The sequence below is a fragment of the Strigops habroptila genome, chromosome 2 (assembly GCF_004027225.2).
Source record: "Strigops habroptila isolate Jane chromosome 2, bStrHab1.2.pri, whole genome shotgun sequence".
NCBI classification, from domain to species: domain Eukaryota; kingdom Metazoa; phylum Chordata; class Aves; order Psittaciformes; family Psittacidae; genus Strigops; species Strigops habroptila.
Window position 1 is genome coordinate 95,096,351 of NC_044278.2, and position 18,282 is coordinate 95,114,632.

At 39.1% G+C, this 18,282-nt stretch overlaps 1 protein-coding gene across 5 annotated transcripts in view; it reads left to right on the forward strand.

Annotated features, from left to right (window-relative positions):
* Positions 1-18,282, forward strand: part of FNDC3A (fibronectin type III domain containing 3A) — a 121,668-nt gene that overhangs the window by 13,983 nt on the left and 89,403 nt on the right. For 4 of the 5 annotated variants that reach the window (XM_030477547.1, XM_030477545.1, XM_030477549.1 and 1 more), the window contains exon 2: positions 4,804-4,932. In XM_030477547.1, the coding sequence (XP_030333407.1) occupies positions 4,831-4,932 (102 nt within the window). In that variant the 5' untranslated portion in view covers positions 4,804-4,830. Of the gene's footprint in view, positions 1-4,803; positions 4,933-15,601; positions 17,632-18,282 lie in introns of those variants that run through there. The other variant, XM_030477551.1, reaches the window with a different exon arrangement.

Genomic DNA, 18,282 nt, shown 5'->3' on the forward strand with positions numbered 1-18,282 from the left:
TCCCCCCCACCCTGAGAGCTGAGTTAAAACATGTTCTGTAATGAGAAGCCAAGAACTGATACCATCCCTTCCTATTGGAAATTCACATGCTCAACAACTCTGTATTCACTGTTAATATTTAAGGGCTGTCTGTCCAGTTTTAATCCATGTAATATCTGTTCTCTGTTTTTGTTGATGAGAAATGTTGTATAATTCCAGATAAGGTTTAGGATTGTTTTTCCAGTTCTCTTATTTGTACCTTTGTCAGCAATATCTGTCACTGGAAGATTGTCATAAAGTCAATTGGATAAACTTTTTTTCCCATCAATCATACTTGTCTTTTAAGTCTTTACAAATGACATCCAGTGTCAACTGTTCCCTTTTATTTGGTCTCAGATTGCTGTTTGCTAGCAGGCCTAGATTGTCCCATTTGCCCTTTTACAATAGAGTAAATAGTCTTGCATTAAATAGAGTATTTAATGCAAGACTTCAGTTTTCTTCCAGACCTCTAAGACTTTGCAGGACTCAAGTTATTTGCAAGTCTTTTTCAAAGATCTAGGTAGATCTCTTCTTCTGGAAGCCTTGAATGCAAGCTATCGGGGTCTGCTGATTTAAAAGCTCTACCTGTGCCCACTTTATATCCTTGTCAAGTGTGACATAATGGCATGTTTACTGAGCATTTTTGCTTATTTTGATGCCAACCTTTTGTCCATTTTAGCTGACTTCTCTTTTTGCCACACAGTCCTTCTCCCTTTTCAAATTCCTATCTGTCTGTATTTGTCCTCAAAGCCAAAAAGAAAAGGCACCTGCAACTGGTGGACAGACCACATTGTACTGTCTGATCAGATTACAGACACTGACTTGTATAGATTGCTGCCTTTGACTACTGATAGGAAAAAAGCTTTTGATGATATGTATAGCATAGACCCACATTGGTGTGAAGTTTATACCTTTAGTCTTCAAGACTAGCTCAGTGGCATTGCAGAGAAATTTAATATTGTATTGTCAAGAAAGCATTGATTTATTTTTTCCTCTAGATTGATAACACAGTTGGACAGGTAGCAGTTTTGTTATTGTTGTAGAGGGTGTCAGGAATAACACTGTACCTAGTACCTCCTGTCAGGGTTTATCGATGAGCAGCGTGCTTTGTCTCCAGAATAAATCAAACATTTGGATCCAGACATGGAAGTTATCCATGTCTGTGCACCAAGGGTGGACTGTCCACCTAAACACTCAGGTGCCTGTGGGAACCTAATTTTCATACAAACCTAATCATTAGACACCTGTGTGAGAGAATGGAAAGCTGCTCTATGGAAAAGGACCTGAGTGTATTGGTCAACAGCTGGCTGAACATGAGCCAGCAGTATACCAAGGTGGTCAAGAAGGCCAACAGCATCCTGACCTATATCAGAAATAGTGTAGCCAGCAGGACCAGGGCAGTGATCGTCCCCCTGGCACTGGTGAGGCCACACCTCGGATACTGTGCTGGTTCTGGGCCACTCATCCCAAGAAAGACATGGAGGTGCTGGAGTGGGTCCAGAGAAGGGCAACAAAGATGGTGAAGACTCTGGAGAATAAGTCTGATGAGGAATAGCTGAGGGAACTGGGGTTGTTTAGTCTGGAGAAGAGAAGGCTCAGGGGGGACCTAATCACTCTCTACAACTACCTGATAGGGAGGTTGCAGTGAGGTGGATGTTGGTTTCTTCTAGCACATAATGAGTTGCACCAGGGAGGTATAGATTGGATATTGGGAAAAATTTCTTCACTGAAAGGTTTGTCAGGTATTGGAACAGGCTGCACAGGGAAGTGGTCGAGCCACCATCCCTAGAGGTATTTAAAAGACATGTAGATGTGGCACTCGGGGATATGGTTTAGCGGTGGACTTACTTGGCAGTGCCAGGTTAACCTTTGGACTTGATGATTTTAAAGGTCTTTTCCAACGTAAATGATTCTATGAATGAGTGAACCTGAGGCCAAATGTTAGGTATGTCCAGAGCTGTTCCAGTCTTGGAAGGGCTAAACAAGTTGTCATGACAATCATATTTTAGTCAGTTTGGGTTATGTTTAATTCTCATTGGTGTCCAATTTGATAGATGTGTTTTGATTTATGGCTAGGGAATGATGATAGCACGGAGCGCATGTTATGATTTCAGTCAAAAGTCATTGTCTGTGTGTGATAAAGGAGGTTAGTGCTTTCTTATATAAGAGACTAGACATTAGCATGGTGACTTGGGAATAACAAGGTGGTTTCAAGTTAAACCTGGGGAAATTCAAGCCAGCTTATTCTGGGAGTTTGTTGTATTATAGCTTGAAGTATTGGAATTACCTTTCTGTCTGTGACACTTTAAGTAGGAGCGCAAAATATTTGGAGCTGTAAGATGAAGAGATGGTGGAAGAGCAAGCCTGGCTGCAGCTGTCGTGGGAGGAAGGATGCCTTGATTCTAACCTCTGCTTCCAGGCTGTGCATTCATTTTACATTAAACAGTTATTGGATCATATCCTGGGAAGTTTACCATCAAACTTGCTATCTGGAAAGATGATCCAAGTAACTTTAATCAGCCTTTGCCACCTGCAGAAGTGGTGGGGACTGACTGTATCCTGGAGGACTTTTTGATGAGTGGGAAAGCTTCTAAAGTAAGGTAGGAATATAAAACTCTGCCCTCATTGCTTGGGAGACTAATTAGTCTGGCTAAGCAGGTGTAAGTGGTGATGAATTCTTAAGTAATCACAGTTAAAGTCTTTTAACCTGGAGGAATTTTTTTCCCTACGTTAATCTTTGCAGAGTATACTAGGAAAGTAAATGAAACCTCTAAAATAATTTCAGAATGCTTTTTTTCCCAAGTTCACAGCTTCATAGGACAACCTTCACTATGGGAATAGCTAAATCATACTGTATATGTATAGCTGTACTACAGGCTTATAGTGTGTTGTTAATGCATTTTTTAGAAAATGTGGAATTTTTGTTCTGCCCGAGTCTTCTTGTACTGACAGCACTGTGCTACAGGTTTCAACCCACAGCAGGTGTACGACGACAAACAGGTAAAAGCAGTCAACTGGGTGGGATGAAGATAGTCTTAGAGAATGCTTCTGAGTAGTCAGCTGTAACAACAGCTCTTCAAGTTAACCCAGTAGCATCTCTAGAACTTGGTATTGAAGTCAGTGTCATTAAGTTGACTTTATCACTCCTTGAATTTTATCAAATATTTCTTCATTTAAAGTAGGTTACATGCTACAGTAAAAGCATTTGTTTATGAGCAGACAGTATATCTGCCTTAGAAGTTTACAGGTGTTTGCAGAGAGTTTCATTAGCCAGATGATATCAAGGCAAAACTTAAAAAACCTGTAACTTTACAGACTGGCTGTGCAATTTCAAAAATGTACCTACTTGTTTTCATCAGGCTACTGTAAGTACTTGCTAAGAGAGGCAGTTCAGCTTTAGAAATAGTGTACAAGCTATTCTCAGCTTAATCTTTATGTCCATGTTTGATGTTAAGCAGTTTTCAGATGCAAAATCTGATTAACTTGTGGGAATTCTGAATGTACAATTCACCTCTAGTGAATTCTTTCCATCTGTCTTTGTTTTCTTAAGAAATATCAATTTCTCAGTTCTTGTTGATCTTATTTTTTGATTTATTTCAAAAGCTAAGTGCACTGAGTCGGGCTGGGATGGAGATAAGACTAGTGCACTGAGCCAGTATAATTTAGTGGTTTTATTTTTTTTTAGTAACAAAATAAGATACATTTTCAAAAGCAGCTTACTAGACTCGCAGTGCATATTTCCAGCATGGAAAAATGGTAATCACCAGCTTTTCTGGTCTTAGTTCTTCCATCTAGTCTTCATATAGCACTAACACACAAAATACCAAGTCATAAGTAATGTGTTTTATGTAATTGAAAGGAACGCTTGGCTGAATCCTGCTTTCTGTTATGCTGTTACTTGACACTCATCAGAGTTGAAGTGGATCACTGCTTTCGTGGGCCTCTTGCCTGTGTGGCTTTTTTCTTGTCATCAGGTTTCATGTAACTTTACAGTGTGTGCTAGCAAGGGCTTTTTCATAGCAGTTATGAGGATTATGATTTTGTGTGCAGGCGTTACCTCCCCCCCAAGTTTAGCTGCTGGGTAAAGCTGTTAGAGGGCCACTGGTTGTAAAAATGACACAAATGGCACAGCTTTAATTCTGGGTCAAATTTATTTTAAAAGTAAAGAAGTATCAGATTGTGCAGAACATCTTTTTATTCTTTTGTCTCACTTGGACATTTCCTAGTAACTAGTTGTTCCTAAAGTAAGTGTCTCGTTCGTTATACTAGTGGAAAAAGTGGATCAGTAATTTGGAAAAAAACCCCAAAAAACCCAACAAAAACCAAAAAACTGGTAACCCTGTTCATAGATCTTGGGATTTTTTTCCTAATTTCTTATAAAGAACAACACTATATATGTAAGTTCTAAGGAAACTGCTTCTTTTATTTTCCCCTTTTCCCAGTAGGCATTTTGTTAGTGGTGCCAGTGAAACTTAGGGAAAGTGTTGGTTTATAATCCAAGTTAAAATGTACAGGTTTGTTAGCTCCAAGGCTGTGATGTAGTTTCATCTGAAGTTAAGCCGCTAGAGGGGGTCTAAACCACCCTCTGTATAAAGAAGTCATACTAGCTGGCAAAACACATCTTCAGGTTTACATGATTGCTGGAATATTGTGGAAACACACTTTCTAAAGGTATCCAAGATTTATTTTTTGTTGTTTTTTTCTTAAAAAGTGAGGCTGTTTTTAACGGGTACTTATTCAGAAATATTTATATAGTTTAACCATTTGAGTAATTTTTCTTTGCAGGTGAGCTCGTGAATTAGCGTACCATCGATGATGGCAGAACATCCACCGTTACTGGATACCACTTCAATTTTAAGTAGTGAAATCCCTCTTCTAACTTCCCCTATTGTAAGCGGGGATGGAGCACAACAGGTAAGGAAACTTCAGTATCTTTTTTTTTTTTCTTTTTCCAGGAGTATCATTGACATATTGACACTGTAAAAGGTAGTAATCCTTCATCTGGAATATGTTTTGTGCAGCTTTGGTCATGCATGTGTTTTAGGGATTGAGTTGAAGGTAGAACTGGTGCAGGAAGAGATTTGTAAGGAGTATGAAGCAGAAAACCTGTCTTGTGGAAGAACATCTTCATAGAAGGATGGAACCAAACAGCTATCAAGTTGTCTAGCCATGCTCGAGTCTTAATTTGGAAGGTATATATTCACATTGCTACATGACCTTGTTGAGGTTACTAAATCTTCCTCTATGGTAGGGCTTACTAAGTACAGGCACAACATATGCTAACAACTCTATGGCCTCTAGGCTGACATTTGCTTACAACTGGGTATCTTGAATGGTGGGACTTGCTTTTGTATGTTGGTGTCTGCCTGGACACTTCTTCAATTTTTAATTTATTTTTATATTTTTTTGGCAGAAAACTATCAAGGTGATAGTAAAACTTACGACTGTGGTTTCAGAACACTTGAGAAAGGTCAGCTCCAGTTAGGAAGAAGTGTTGGCAAAAACGTGTGCATTCTGCATAACTTTAACCTAGGAAGAATATTTTAACCCCTACCTAGATAAGCTTCCAATGAGAGAAAAGGAATGAAAAGTTAGGTGGTTTGAAGTGATTGAGAGATCGCTGCCTGTGATAGAGACTGAACTTGATCTAAGGAAGCCTCTTACAGTCTGTCATTCCCATGTTTGATCTGTATGCAGAAGAAATAATCATTTATCATAAAGAGAAATTAATTTGTAGAGTAAAAACACATACAAGACCTCTAAAATGAGGCTGGAGAATGGATTGCAACAGTTCATGAGATAAGGTTTGGGCTGCAGAGAGATATTCACGATGTAGGGAAAGCTTAAATACAGAGAAAGAGCTGATAAATCCTTTTTAATAAATGTATGGATGAAACATTGTGGGGAAAAGGACAAAAAACAATACCCAAACTTGCTTTTCTTTCTAATTCTTCTTTCAAATACTGACATTTAAAAGTAGTAAACTGTAATATGCAAGAGGAGAACTGCTTTTGTTTCCTTACATATTCTGCCTTGAAATGTTCTATTTTAAAGCCTTGCAAACAAAAAAGAATAAAGCATGCCTACACAAATTAAACATACCACTAGTGTTTCTTTATCCAATTGTGAATATTCTTTCCTTTTACTCTTGTTGTTTGAAACTTCTTACGGATGTATCACAGAACCCTTCGGGTTGGAAGGGACCGCCAGAGATGATGCAGTCCAGCTTTCCCTGACTCAAAGAAGGTTCAATTAGAGCAGCTCACCCAGGACCATGTCCGGTTGGCTTTTGTGTATGTACAAGGATAAGGGACTCAACAGCCTCTCTTGTAGTTTGATCCTCAATATTTAACCCACCCTCACAGTGAAATAATTTCTTACACTTTAGTGGAATTTCTGTATTTCAGTTTGTGCCCGTGACCTTTTGTCCTTTCACTGCGTACCAGTCTGGTACAGTTTTGTTTACGCTCCCACCTTCAGGTATTTGTGTACACTGATAATAAAATCTCCCCTGGTGTATCTCTAGGCTGAACAGTCCCAGCTCTCTCAGCCTCTCCTCTTTGTGGCCCTTTGCTTGACTCTTTCTGCTATGTCCATGTTCTTCTTGTACTGGAGAGCCCAGGACTGGACCCAGAACTCCATATGTCTCACCAGTGCTGGTTAGGTGGATCACCTCCCTTCACCTGCTGGCAGTGCTCTTCCTAATTAAACCCAGGATACTGTTGGCCTCTTTTTGACTCAAGGGTGCCTTGCTGACTCACATTCAACTTGTTGTCTGTCATTCCTTTTCTGAAACACTGCTTTCCAGCCAGTCAGCCCCAAGTGTATACTAGTGCATGGGATTATTATTCTTCAGGTACAGGACTTCTCATTTCCCTGTGTGGAACTTCATGAGATTCCTGCTGGCCCATTTCTTCTACTTGTCAAGGTTGCTCTGGATGGCACTGCAGCCATCTAGTGCATCAGCCACTCCTCCAACTTTGTGTCATTTGCAAACTTGCTGATGGTTCACTCTGTCCCATCATCCAAGTCTTTAATGTTTATTATCTTCTTTATCTGCCCCAGTATCAGCCACTAAGGTAGATGACTAATGAGTGGTCTCCTGCTGAATATTGCACTGCTGATCTGAACCCTTTGAGACTGACACTTCAGCCAGTTTTCATTCCACCTCAGTGGACTTGGATTGATTGATGAGAAGCTCAACATGAGCCGACAGTGTGCACTTGCAGGCCAGAAAGCCAAACGTATCCTGAGCACATCAAAAGGAGCGTGACCAGCAGGGTGAGGGAGGTGATTCTGCCCCTCTGCTCTCCTCTGGTGAGACCCCACCTGCAGTACTGTGTCCAGCTCTGGGGCCCCCAACACAAGAGGGATGTGGACCTGCTGGAGCGAGTCCAGAGGAGGGCCACGAAGACCTCTCCTGTGAAGTCTGTATCTCTCTGGAAATGTTCAAGGCCAGGTTTGGACAGAGCTTTGAGCAACCTGGTCTAATGCAAGGTGTCCCTACCCATGGCAGGGGGTTTGGAACTAGATGATGCTTGAGGTCCCTTCCAACCATAACCATTCTAGGATTCTAACACTGTCAAAAGCTTTGCTACAGTCATGATAAACAGTAGCTACTCCTCTCCCCTCATTCATCAAGCTAGGAATTTCACTGTAGAAGGCCATCCAGGTTTGTCAGGCATGATTTCCCCTTCGTGAATCCATACTGACTACTCCCAGTCACCTTTTTATCTTTACTGTGTTTGGGACTGACTTCTAGGAAGATTTTCTCGCTGACCTTCCCGGAGTTGAAGGTGATGTTGACTGGCCTGAAGCTTCCTGGATCCCTCCCTCCCCCTTGCCTTTTTTGAAGATTGCAGTGACATTTGGTTTTTTCCAGTCCTTGGGAACCTCCCCTAATCACCGTGACCTTTCAAAGATAGTTCAGACTGAGTTACTTGTTCTGCCTTCTCCCAAAATAAGACAATCAAGCCATGCTGTCAGGCTTACTCTGTAATGGTACAAAAATTTGAGTCTGATATAAGCTTAAACGTTGTTTGGGAGATACTTTATCATTAAAATGTCGTCTCTTTCTCCTGCCAAGCAAGATTAAAACTGGAGAACAAGCAAAGAATTTTTTCAAAGAAATTAACTGGGGGCGGGGTGGTGGTGTCTGTTACCTTTCTTAAGGGAAAAACATCATATATGCTGTTGGTGTCCTTTTTTATTTAAAAAACACCAAATGGCTAATAAAGAATACTGTCTAAAGTGGAACTGGTAGTGGTAGTGTTTGTTTAAAAAAGAAGGAAAAAAAAAATCTTCAGAAGGCATTGAGCAGATTCTCAGTCATCAATAAAGTCAGATTCTTGCTTCATTTCATGATAACTAGTAGTTACAAGACAGTGTTGTCTACCGTTCTGTGTTCCACAATGTCTAGTGAAAGTTGCGACTTTCATTTTCTGTCCGTCCTTTGCACCTGATACGACTTCATGACTCATGAAGAGTCTGCAAAAGCATTTGCTTCAGTAGCAGGAAACTTTACTCGAAACCCTTTTTGTGTCTGGTGATTTAAAAGCCATCACTAAGTAGAAAATACTTTGTATATCTGAAATTTGGGAAATCCAGAATTGAAGGTACTGCTTACTCTGTCAGGGTTGCCCAATTTAGACTTGGGCCACAGAAGGGTCAGGCAGGCTATTATTTATTTATAAGGGTCTTAAAGTCGTTATGTTTCGTTTATTGGTGTGCTAATGAAAGGGGTGTATACTGTCAAATTAAGTGTGATGTATTCAAGTACAAAACATTGTAATTCTGAGTCTTTTTCATATTAAAAAAAAAAAAAAATTAACCTGAATATTAGTTCATTGTATTCCCTTTCTTATTTTTTTCTTGCAACTTTGAAGATAGAAGAAGTATGAAGACTTCTGCGTTCATGGTGGAGTTTCTTGTTTTTCTGAAAGTCTCCTATTTGCTTAGCTGCAGTACACACGTTCTGTAGTGGTTACATTCCTTAAAATGTGAAAACTACTTCTCCAGTTTCTTTCATAACAGCATCATGGTGTTGGATTGCATAATCTATAACATAATTAAGTGCTGACAACTTAATTGTGTTCCCGCAATCAAAATTCAGAGCTGTTTTGTCTGTGTAAATAAATGTATATGTTCTCCTGTCTGCATAGTGTGAAGGTTGGACTGTAGCTATTCTAATTAGTTTGCCGGTCAGTCCTGACTGAAAATGTATTGAAAACCTAGTAGAAAACTTATTTACTTATTTGTTTATGTGTTGGTATTTCCTACATTACACTAGTTGCAAGTTTTTGCTCAGCAGTAAAACATCTGAGGGTTGTTTAATCATTTCCTTCTCATTGCATCTTAAAAAAGATAACTATTACAATTAATGAGACTTATGTTGTATATACTGCATCACTGAGTTACCAAATGAATAGAGACCATTCAGTACTTTTCTGGAACAGTTCATATCATCAAGATAATCTATTTCAAATACTCGAAGCTCTGCTAGCAGTTTAAATATGAAGTAGTAGTACAAATATTTGAACATGTTAAGATGAAAGGTCATGAGCTTCAAATAGTGGAAGTGTCTGATCAGGTTAAGGCCATAACTTTCCACCACGTTTTAGAACAAAACAATCCACAAAGTTAGAGGAATGTGCATGTTCAGGTAGAAAACATGGAGAAATTAAGTTGTGCAGATGTTCATATGCTACTCTGTGCTGCTGTGGGAGGCTTCTTTGTTCTGTGTCCCACAGAACAAGAAACTACTGTTAGTTTCATAGGACAAAACTGCTGCAGAGGAAAATCAAAGACCGAGCCTGGTAGCTTCTCACTGTCTGTTAAGCACAGAAGTATGGCTTTTGCACCTTCTCATCACTGTGTTCAATGTGAATGGGTAAGGTACTACTTATATCTTGATGCGTAAGATAGTGGACGAAGTATGGAGAAGGTCCATAGGAGTCAATAGAAACCAAGTGACACTGAGAAAACATGGTATGAGGACGAAAGTGCTTGAGAGTTTTTCATGTGAGGGTAAGTACTGCAGTGAGGATTTACTGATTGTTGCTGAGGCTGGACAGGAAAGATGTGCTTGATTACATGAGTGGTGGGAGGAGGTAAATTCATGATTGAGAGGAAAACAAGGAGGCAAGAGTTCAAACCACTTTCTTTAACACACTTTGTTTTCCTGGTATTAGATTGATGTTAAATTGTTTCAGAAAGTTTCTATAGCACCCAGTGCTATTCCAAGACAAATCAGTAAGTTGTTGACCCAAGTTTGCAGCAGCCCTGGAGTTCTGGACCCTCTCTGCCTTTTCTGTACCTTCCCACTATAGCTCACTATAGTTGCAAAGTGAGACATCCCTATATAATCATGGTGTCCTTTGTTACCAAAAAGGTAGATAGCACTCTCAAAGTAACACAATACCTGTTAACCATTTCCGTTTCTTGGGGGAAGGGGATACATAGTGTTTCACCTTCAGTCAGCTTTATTTCTCAGCAAGGTATAGTGACGAAGTAATACTTCTAGTTTGGGAAGCTGGTTGCTTATCCTCCAAACTTTATTCAGAAGTTTAGATGCTTAGTGAGTTTTCCAAAAATCCCACTGTGCATGTATATATATGTAGTACGTATCCCTGTGTGTGTATATATGTATACTATGTGTGAGTTTAAGTGCAGATTCTTTGAACTGAAATAAATGTTTAGCTTCAAATCTCCAAGTTAGTATTTCTAAAACAAATTCCTCCTTTAAAAATTTCAACCTCTGATCTGAAAGGTATTATTAACCTCTTATCATAGGAGGAAGTCTTCAGTCAACAGAGTAATAGATGGCTATAAAAACAAACAATTCTGAGAATCGCTTTCAGATTGTTTACGTACATGGAGTCACAGCAAAAATATAATGGTGAAGATGTAAACTAGATTCCTAAATGACTTTCCTCAGTTTTAGTTCTGATGCTTCTGTTTCTGAAAAGCATATGGTACATTATCAAGTTCCAGCTTGCTTTGTTTTTGCCTTGCTGCTGAAAATGAAGCCTAGAACTGCATATGTTTCATGATCTTTTCCTCTACAAGAAAAAAAAAGTGTGCTAGAAGTTGTTTTACAACATACACTGTTATAACTGTTCTCACTGCCTTCCGTATTGTGCTGTTTCCCTTTTATCTGTGTTTTAATTTCATGAAGTACAGAGTATGTGCATGGCTGCTTCTTTTTTTGCGGGGGGGTGGGGGGAGGTTGTACTTCCCCTTTGACTCTGTTGAATTAGCAGATAAGTCTAAATTTTTCTTTTTGTAAATTCATTAAAGTGTGCTTTAGCTGACAATTATTCTTCCATCCTTCAGTGACTTCATAGCATTGAAGCGCACCAGAACCATATTGACTGGAACTCTTACGCATGTAATGCTGCAGTGCCAGCTTATGGAAGCTGATTATCAAGCTCTATTTTTTCCAGGCTTACTTTTGTGTAGCAGCCATCACTGGAAAATACATAAAATTATATGGGACATTCTGTATACAAAAATCTCTTCTATAGAAGTTCTTTGATTGGTGTTTGGCTATGATTTTTGAAAAACAGCAGCATAAAAAAAAAGCTATGAGGATGTGAGTTTTGATGCCTCAAGGTTATCAGATCCTTCTGTATCTAAGTTAATCAGTTTTTGGCCAGGAAGAGTAAAATTTTGTCTTAGTTCCATCGCTGGTGGTGTTCAGGGCCAGGTTGGATGGAGTTTTGGGTGACACGGTTTAGTGCAAGGTGTCCCTGCCCATGACAGGGAGGTTGGAACTAGATGATCTTAAGGTGGCTTCCAACCCAAACTATTCTATTATTCTAGTTAAGTGTAAATTATTATTTTTGCCTTAGAGATCAGAATTTTCTCTTATGTCTTTATCCTTGATTGCGGATGCATTGAAAACTTGCTTTAAATTACCTAGCAGAAGTCATCATCCTCAGCAAAAAGTGTGGATTCAAAATTCTTTGGTGTATAGCTATAGAATCATAGAATGGGTTTGGGTTTGAAAGGACCATAAGATCGTCTAGTTCCAACCTCCCTGCCATGGGCAGGGACAGACACTAGACCATGTCACCGAAGGCTCTGTCCAACCTGGCCTTGAACACTGCCAGGGATGGAGCATTTACCACTTCTTTGGGCAACCTGTTCCAGTGCCTCACCACCCTCACAGTAAAGTTATATTTAACCTGAGCTTCCCTGTTTAAGTTTAAACCCATTGCCTTTTGTCCTATCGCTACAGTCCCTGACAAGAGTTCCTCTCCAACATCCTTGTAGGCCGCCTTCGGATGCTGGAATGTTGCTATGAATACAGTGCTGCTTGTGGTTAGCAGAAAGCAGCATCAGATTTATTGCACAATTTATAAATCCAGATATATTTATTTTAATATTTGCTGCCTGAATCCAGATATATTTGTTTTAATATTTGCTGCCTGAAAATAAATGTAGAAACAAGAGTGAAGGCTATGAACTATACAGGCTGTGTAGTTCATAGCCTTTCCTACTTGTATTCACTGTGAAAATTCATGGAATGAAATATCCTCATAAAACTTCTCTGAGTAATTCTCCTTTCTCCCTAAAATATTGTGTTTATTTGTGTGATATGAATCCTAGATTAATTTTGGTCTCTGATACAGTAGATTCCTCCCAAGATACTTGAGGCAAGATTTCCCCTGTTGAATGAATCTCTTCAGAAATGGCCATTTGGGAGAATTGGATGACATCTGAAATCTGATTTAAAGTCAGTTAGTCACTGTAGGTTTTTAATATAGTCAATGGGGAGAAATAAACATGTCTGAAAGATCTGTACTTTTTTTGGGGTTTTGTTTTTGGGGTTTGTTTGGGGTTTTTTTTGGTGGTGTGTTTTTAGGTGAGAAGGTGCAAGTTGCCTGGAGCTGTAAGCATTGAGGTAGTCCAGTTCCTCTCTGCAGTCCATTGCGAGAAGGCCCAGTCCCCGAGTCTGGGTGCTCCTCTGTCAGTTAGGTTTGGAAGGATATGCTTACGTCCAAGCAGTGTCCTGGACTCAGGCATGTTCCTTGGTCCCCTTCTCTCCCCTTCTCTGTGCTACTGGACACTCAGTGCGGAATAAGCCTGGACCTGAATGCCAGAGTCCAAGACCTACAGTCACCCTTATTGCTTACATACATTTCCTCAGAAGACAACTGTTTTAATCTCTCTGTAAGTGGTTACAAAAATCTAACTGCTTTGCAAAGTCATATTCTTAACTACAGAAACTCCACTTGTGGAATATGTGAGAATTACACACTGTGCAAGCGAGTAACCTGAAGCACATCTGCTGCTAGCTGAAGCCTGTGTTTTTTTTCCCTAGGAAGCATTTCTCTCCCAAGAGGGTGGTCAAACACTGGAACAGGCTTCCTGGAAAAGTGGTTGATGCCCTAAGTCTGTCAGTGTTTAAAAGGTTTTTGGACAATAACCTTAATAACATGCTTTAACTTGGTCAGCTGTCAATTGGTCAGGCAGTTGAACTAGATGATCCTTGTAGGTCCCTTCCAACTGAAATAGTCAATTCCATTCCCTGGTGATTGAGAGGTTTCTCTATTTATAACTGGACAAAGTCCATCTAATCCTCTGCGTATTACAGAATTATACACTTTACAGAGCAGCCAGAATCACATTCTCCAGGAAGAGAGAGACTCAGGTTTACACACCATAGCAAAAATGGGTCTGGACTCCCCGTTTTTTCCCTTTCTTTTTGAAGTCAAGGAGAAAATGTATGGGAAAGGATTGGGGTTGTAGAGATTTCTCCCACCAAACCCTGACTAAGCCTTCCCAACCTGATAAAATTGAGGATGCAGCCTTTAATTTCTCTTCCAGCTCAGGTTCATGTTGTCACAGTGTTTTGATATACAGTGATACCCAGATTTGCACAAAGCTGGATGTATAGGGCACTTTATCAGGGGAATGAAAGGCTGCTTTAGAAGTAAACTCCTGGCATACTATTTTTATTTTTTAAATGAAATGCTATTTTGAGTAACTACAGAGTAAGTTCTTCCTTTGGCACTCCCTTTTGTGCTCCATTTAAGGTAGAAATGTTAAAGACACATCCATCAGTCTTAAATATTATGGGTTTTTAACTTGCTGTATCACCCAAACGGGAATCTGAGCTGTCAGAAGCAATGTTGGGAAATATAAAATTCTCTTATAGTCCATGTACTTTCTAAACCAAAGGCTTCTATGTTCCTTAAATCTTCTAAACTCTTCAGAATCTGAATGTCCAAATTCAGTTTCAGCTTGCTTATTTGTATTTTTTTCTTAATCGTTACAAGTACATTGCAGGAAAGGGGATAGTTTTTAAAGGATATTTATTACAAATTTTGGTTTGAGTTGTTCAGCAGAGTTCTTTCAAAAAGGAGAATGTGGTACCTTTTTCTCCCACCTATCACTTCAGCCCTTGAAACAACTATATAGATTACAGAATACTGCACTGCCAGAGTGAGCTCAGCTACTACCTGCCTGGCGAAGATCTCCACCAGTAACCTGCTGGTACTTACTGGTTGTAGGGGAGAGAAACCAAGTGTCTGTCCTGCTTCCTGGGTCCCCTGTCTGTGCTTCAGAAGGGTGAAGGAAGTCAGGACAAGGGCTGAAAGGGCTCTGTCTCAGCCTACAGAAGGGGAATCAACTGTAGCTTTGTGACCTTTCTGAAATAATGTATTCAGCTTTAGGCCAAAGGTTGATCATGACTGCCTTATAATGTTGGATATTGTTTCTTGGTGAATGCCTAACTGGTTGCACACACTTACAGACATGTCCAGATACTACTCACAAAGAAATTCTTTTAAGTAAAGTACCATTGACTTGCGTCATCATTAGCAAATCTGTTAACTGTCGACCTCACTTTGTTCATCTTGGCTAACTTTCATAATGTTTGTAAGATTCTTTTTTTTATTCATTACTAGATATTCTATGGAAGGAAAATACTAGCAAAGCTCTCAACAATGGCACAACTGTTCAGCTTGTTTCAAATGTGAGCTAACCAGCAAACTCATTCTTCCCCTCTTCTCAGCATTAAGGTCTTCACAACAGAGAGCATGGAAGCAGGCAATCTTCAGAAGTAGTTTTTTGGGGGGTTTTTTGCATATGGAAAGACCAAATAATACCTATTTGACGTAGAGTACTTTGTGGCAACTGCTGGTACAGCCTGCAGTCAAAGCGCAGGAATTGCAAAGTACATACAGATGAAGCGCAGCTGAAAAGTGTCTTCAGTTTTGAGGCTTAACTGAAATAATTGCAAGGGTGTTTTGATTCCACAGGTGGTGTGAAGAAGTTCGGATTATTACAGGAAGATAAGATTATTTTATTAATTTTAAAATACAATAACTGAAAAACCTGTTGCAAATCAGATAAAATCTTCAGAGTGCCTGGCTTTTTGAACAATGTCACATGTACTGCTTTAGATTTTTAGATTTTTAATTGGTGTTTGGGTTTTGTTTGTTTTTTTAGAAATTAGGTTTTTGGTTCTCCGAACGCTTAGTAGCATCTTAAGCAACTGGGAGTTTTGGGTTTTTTCAGTTGTAATTTTCAATTCAGACAATCTTTGCTAAATTACTTAGTTTTCCAAAATTAATTCAGCAGTCTCCTAAGTTTCAGTGTATCTAAATACAACTGAAACGAAAGTTACTCCCTGATTCTGTTTTGGACTGTTGCAAATATGCAGATTGATCAAGGAAAGTGCCTACTGAGGGGAGCAGCCCCATCACAGTATTACCTGAGAGCTTAGCCCTTGCTACCGCTTTGCTGTGCTGTATGAGCTCAGATTTGCTTAACAATGTAAAGCTGAAGTCCTGTGGACTTCAAACAACAAATCATTGTGAAATGAGAATAATCTGATTGAAGTCTTCCAGTTTTTATTTCTAGAGGTTGATGTGTCTAAACATTGGCCAGGACCAGATGCCTCGGAAGGCTCCAGAGTTCAGTGACTGCCCCTAATACTGCTTCCTTCTAATTCCCTGTAAACAAGGATTAGTTTAAAACGTTGAAGCACAAATGTTTGTCTGTTGCATTATCCAGATTCTTTGAAACACTTCTGTTACCCTAATGTTTATGCTTTGACTGATTTAAAGATATAGTGAGATTATTTTAAGTAGCGAATTTTCTGCGCGCTATCTGCTAACCACAGACTGTGTCAATGCTAATGAAACAGATTGGGTTTGCTGTAAATGAGTCAAATAAAACCTTGCTTAGCCAAGCTGTGAGAACTGAGAATTCAAAAGAGAAGAGACAAAGCAGAAACAAGTAAATCAAAATTGTGACTATTTCTCAATAATGAAGAGTGAGGCATACACTTACGGAACATGCCCTGACTGACACTGTTGTATGTGGACACTAACAAGTCTTGAACATTCACAGTGGCCTTAGATGCAGATTTTATCGTTTATCTTTTACTGATTCTTCTCAGAAAACTGTGTTTTTACAAAACAGGACTCCAAACCGTCTTGCCTCCTCAGTGATCAGCTTTCTGCTGATCATCTTTCACATTAAGAGAAGGGGGGAGAAACATGAGTACAGCAAGAACTAAAAATAACTTGTTCATAAATAAATATATCTGCTAGAAAAAAAAAATCATCATTTCTCAGATATTTCTAACCTGCCTTTCTACAAAAAAAAAGAAAAAAGTGAAACCTTATTGAAATCTATAGGTTTTGAATATCAGTGCCACTGAACAGTCTAGTCATCTTTCCAACCTCTCTGTTTCCAGTGGCTTCTAGGGATATTCTGTTGTCTTGGTGCTTTCAGTGGTGCTGACAGTATCTTGTAGCAGTGGTTAAAGATGAAATGTTTGCTGATTTTATTATCTGTCAGCAGCTTTTTAGAAAAATGATGCAGAATCTCCTGTTCTCTCCTGTGAAAATACACATAGGCTTCAGGAGCGTGTCAGTGAAAAGATGGCTTCCTTCTCTCGCTTCCTTCAGGAAGTGCTGCTGCTACCTTTGTAAGCTGAAATAATTTGCATTGTGGTGTTTTGGTTTTTTTTCAAAATCCCAAACATGTAAATTGTAACTGCTATATATTATGTAACATTTACTTAATTCTGTGTGGATTTCCTCCCTAGTCCTGAAAACCAAGATTTGTTAATGGCCTTTAGTACCCGGATCTTTCCTGTTCTTCATTAGGAACCAACATATATGGGGCAGTTAGATCCCTCTAAATTATCAGTCACTATTGGCAAATGCTGGGGTAGAGAGTTGTGTAGTTGAGGGAAACCTGTAAATTGGAATTTGCTCAAATAAATTTGGTGGAAAACAGAAGATTTTAGAACTTTAGTGTTAAGAGCATTATATATCGTATTACTTGGACAAAGATCAATGTCTATAGGACACATAAATAACAAGAAACCTGTTTTCTTCTGTCATTCATACTAAAACTAGAAGCTATTTAAGGAGAAAAAAAAAATAAAACTAATTTTACTTTTCCTTATAGATACCAAGAAATGTTGTGTGCTTAATCTGCAATGAATTAGTGTGGTACAGTACAGAGCTCAACCTAAAGTTTTCAGAACTCTTTATTGGTTACTAACCTACATAACTGAGAGGGGAAGAAATCTTTAGGAAGTCTAAAAGAAGATGGAGGTAGAAGAATCTTATGAAAGATGACTAAGTAAGAATTAGTTGGAAGTAACACTCTTCACAACCATGAAATTCTTAAATTGTTTAAAATTGCCAAAGGCCTAAGACACTTTTAATATAGCATTTATTACTGGTGTGTCAGCTGTTCCAATTTAACAATCTTATGCTGTCTATAAAACCTGTTACATAGATCTTTTGCATTTTTCCATTTAATCTGTTTTCTAAGTGAGTTTGATCGTGGAAGAGAGTTCATAGCCTCATTAGCATCGTTATGATACGAACAGCAGATCTTGAACACACAATCAATGGAAAAATCACTTGTGCTGCGTTTTAACTGACATCACCTTCACTGGACCACAGATGTGATTCCATCTGGCAATTCATGTGCTGCTAATGAATAATAACACTCAAGTGTTTCAGTGTTCTTTGATCAGTAGCATGTAGGGACATACAAACATTAGTCCTAATAACTGGGAAATGCTGGCATAGGTGAGGTGACAAACCCAAATCTCAGAAAGTCCATGCTGGAGCTACAGAGGAGTTAACATCTTAAGACTGTGTCCAATTTTCCATGCTCACTGGACCACACTTTGTGGAGCCAACCTAGATGTAAAGATTTTCCTTGCAACAAGAGACTGTATGTAGGTGGAAAAAACATCATCTTTGGAGACTGAATGTTTTC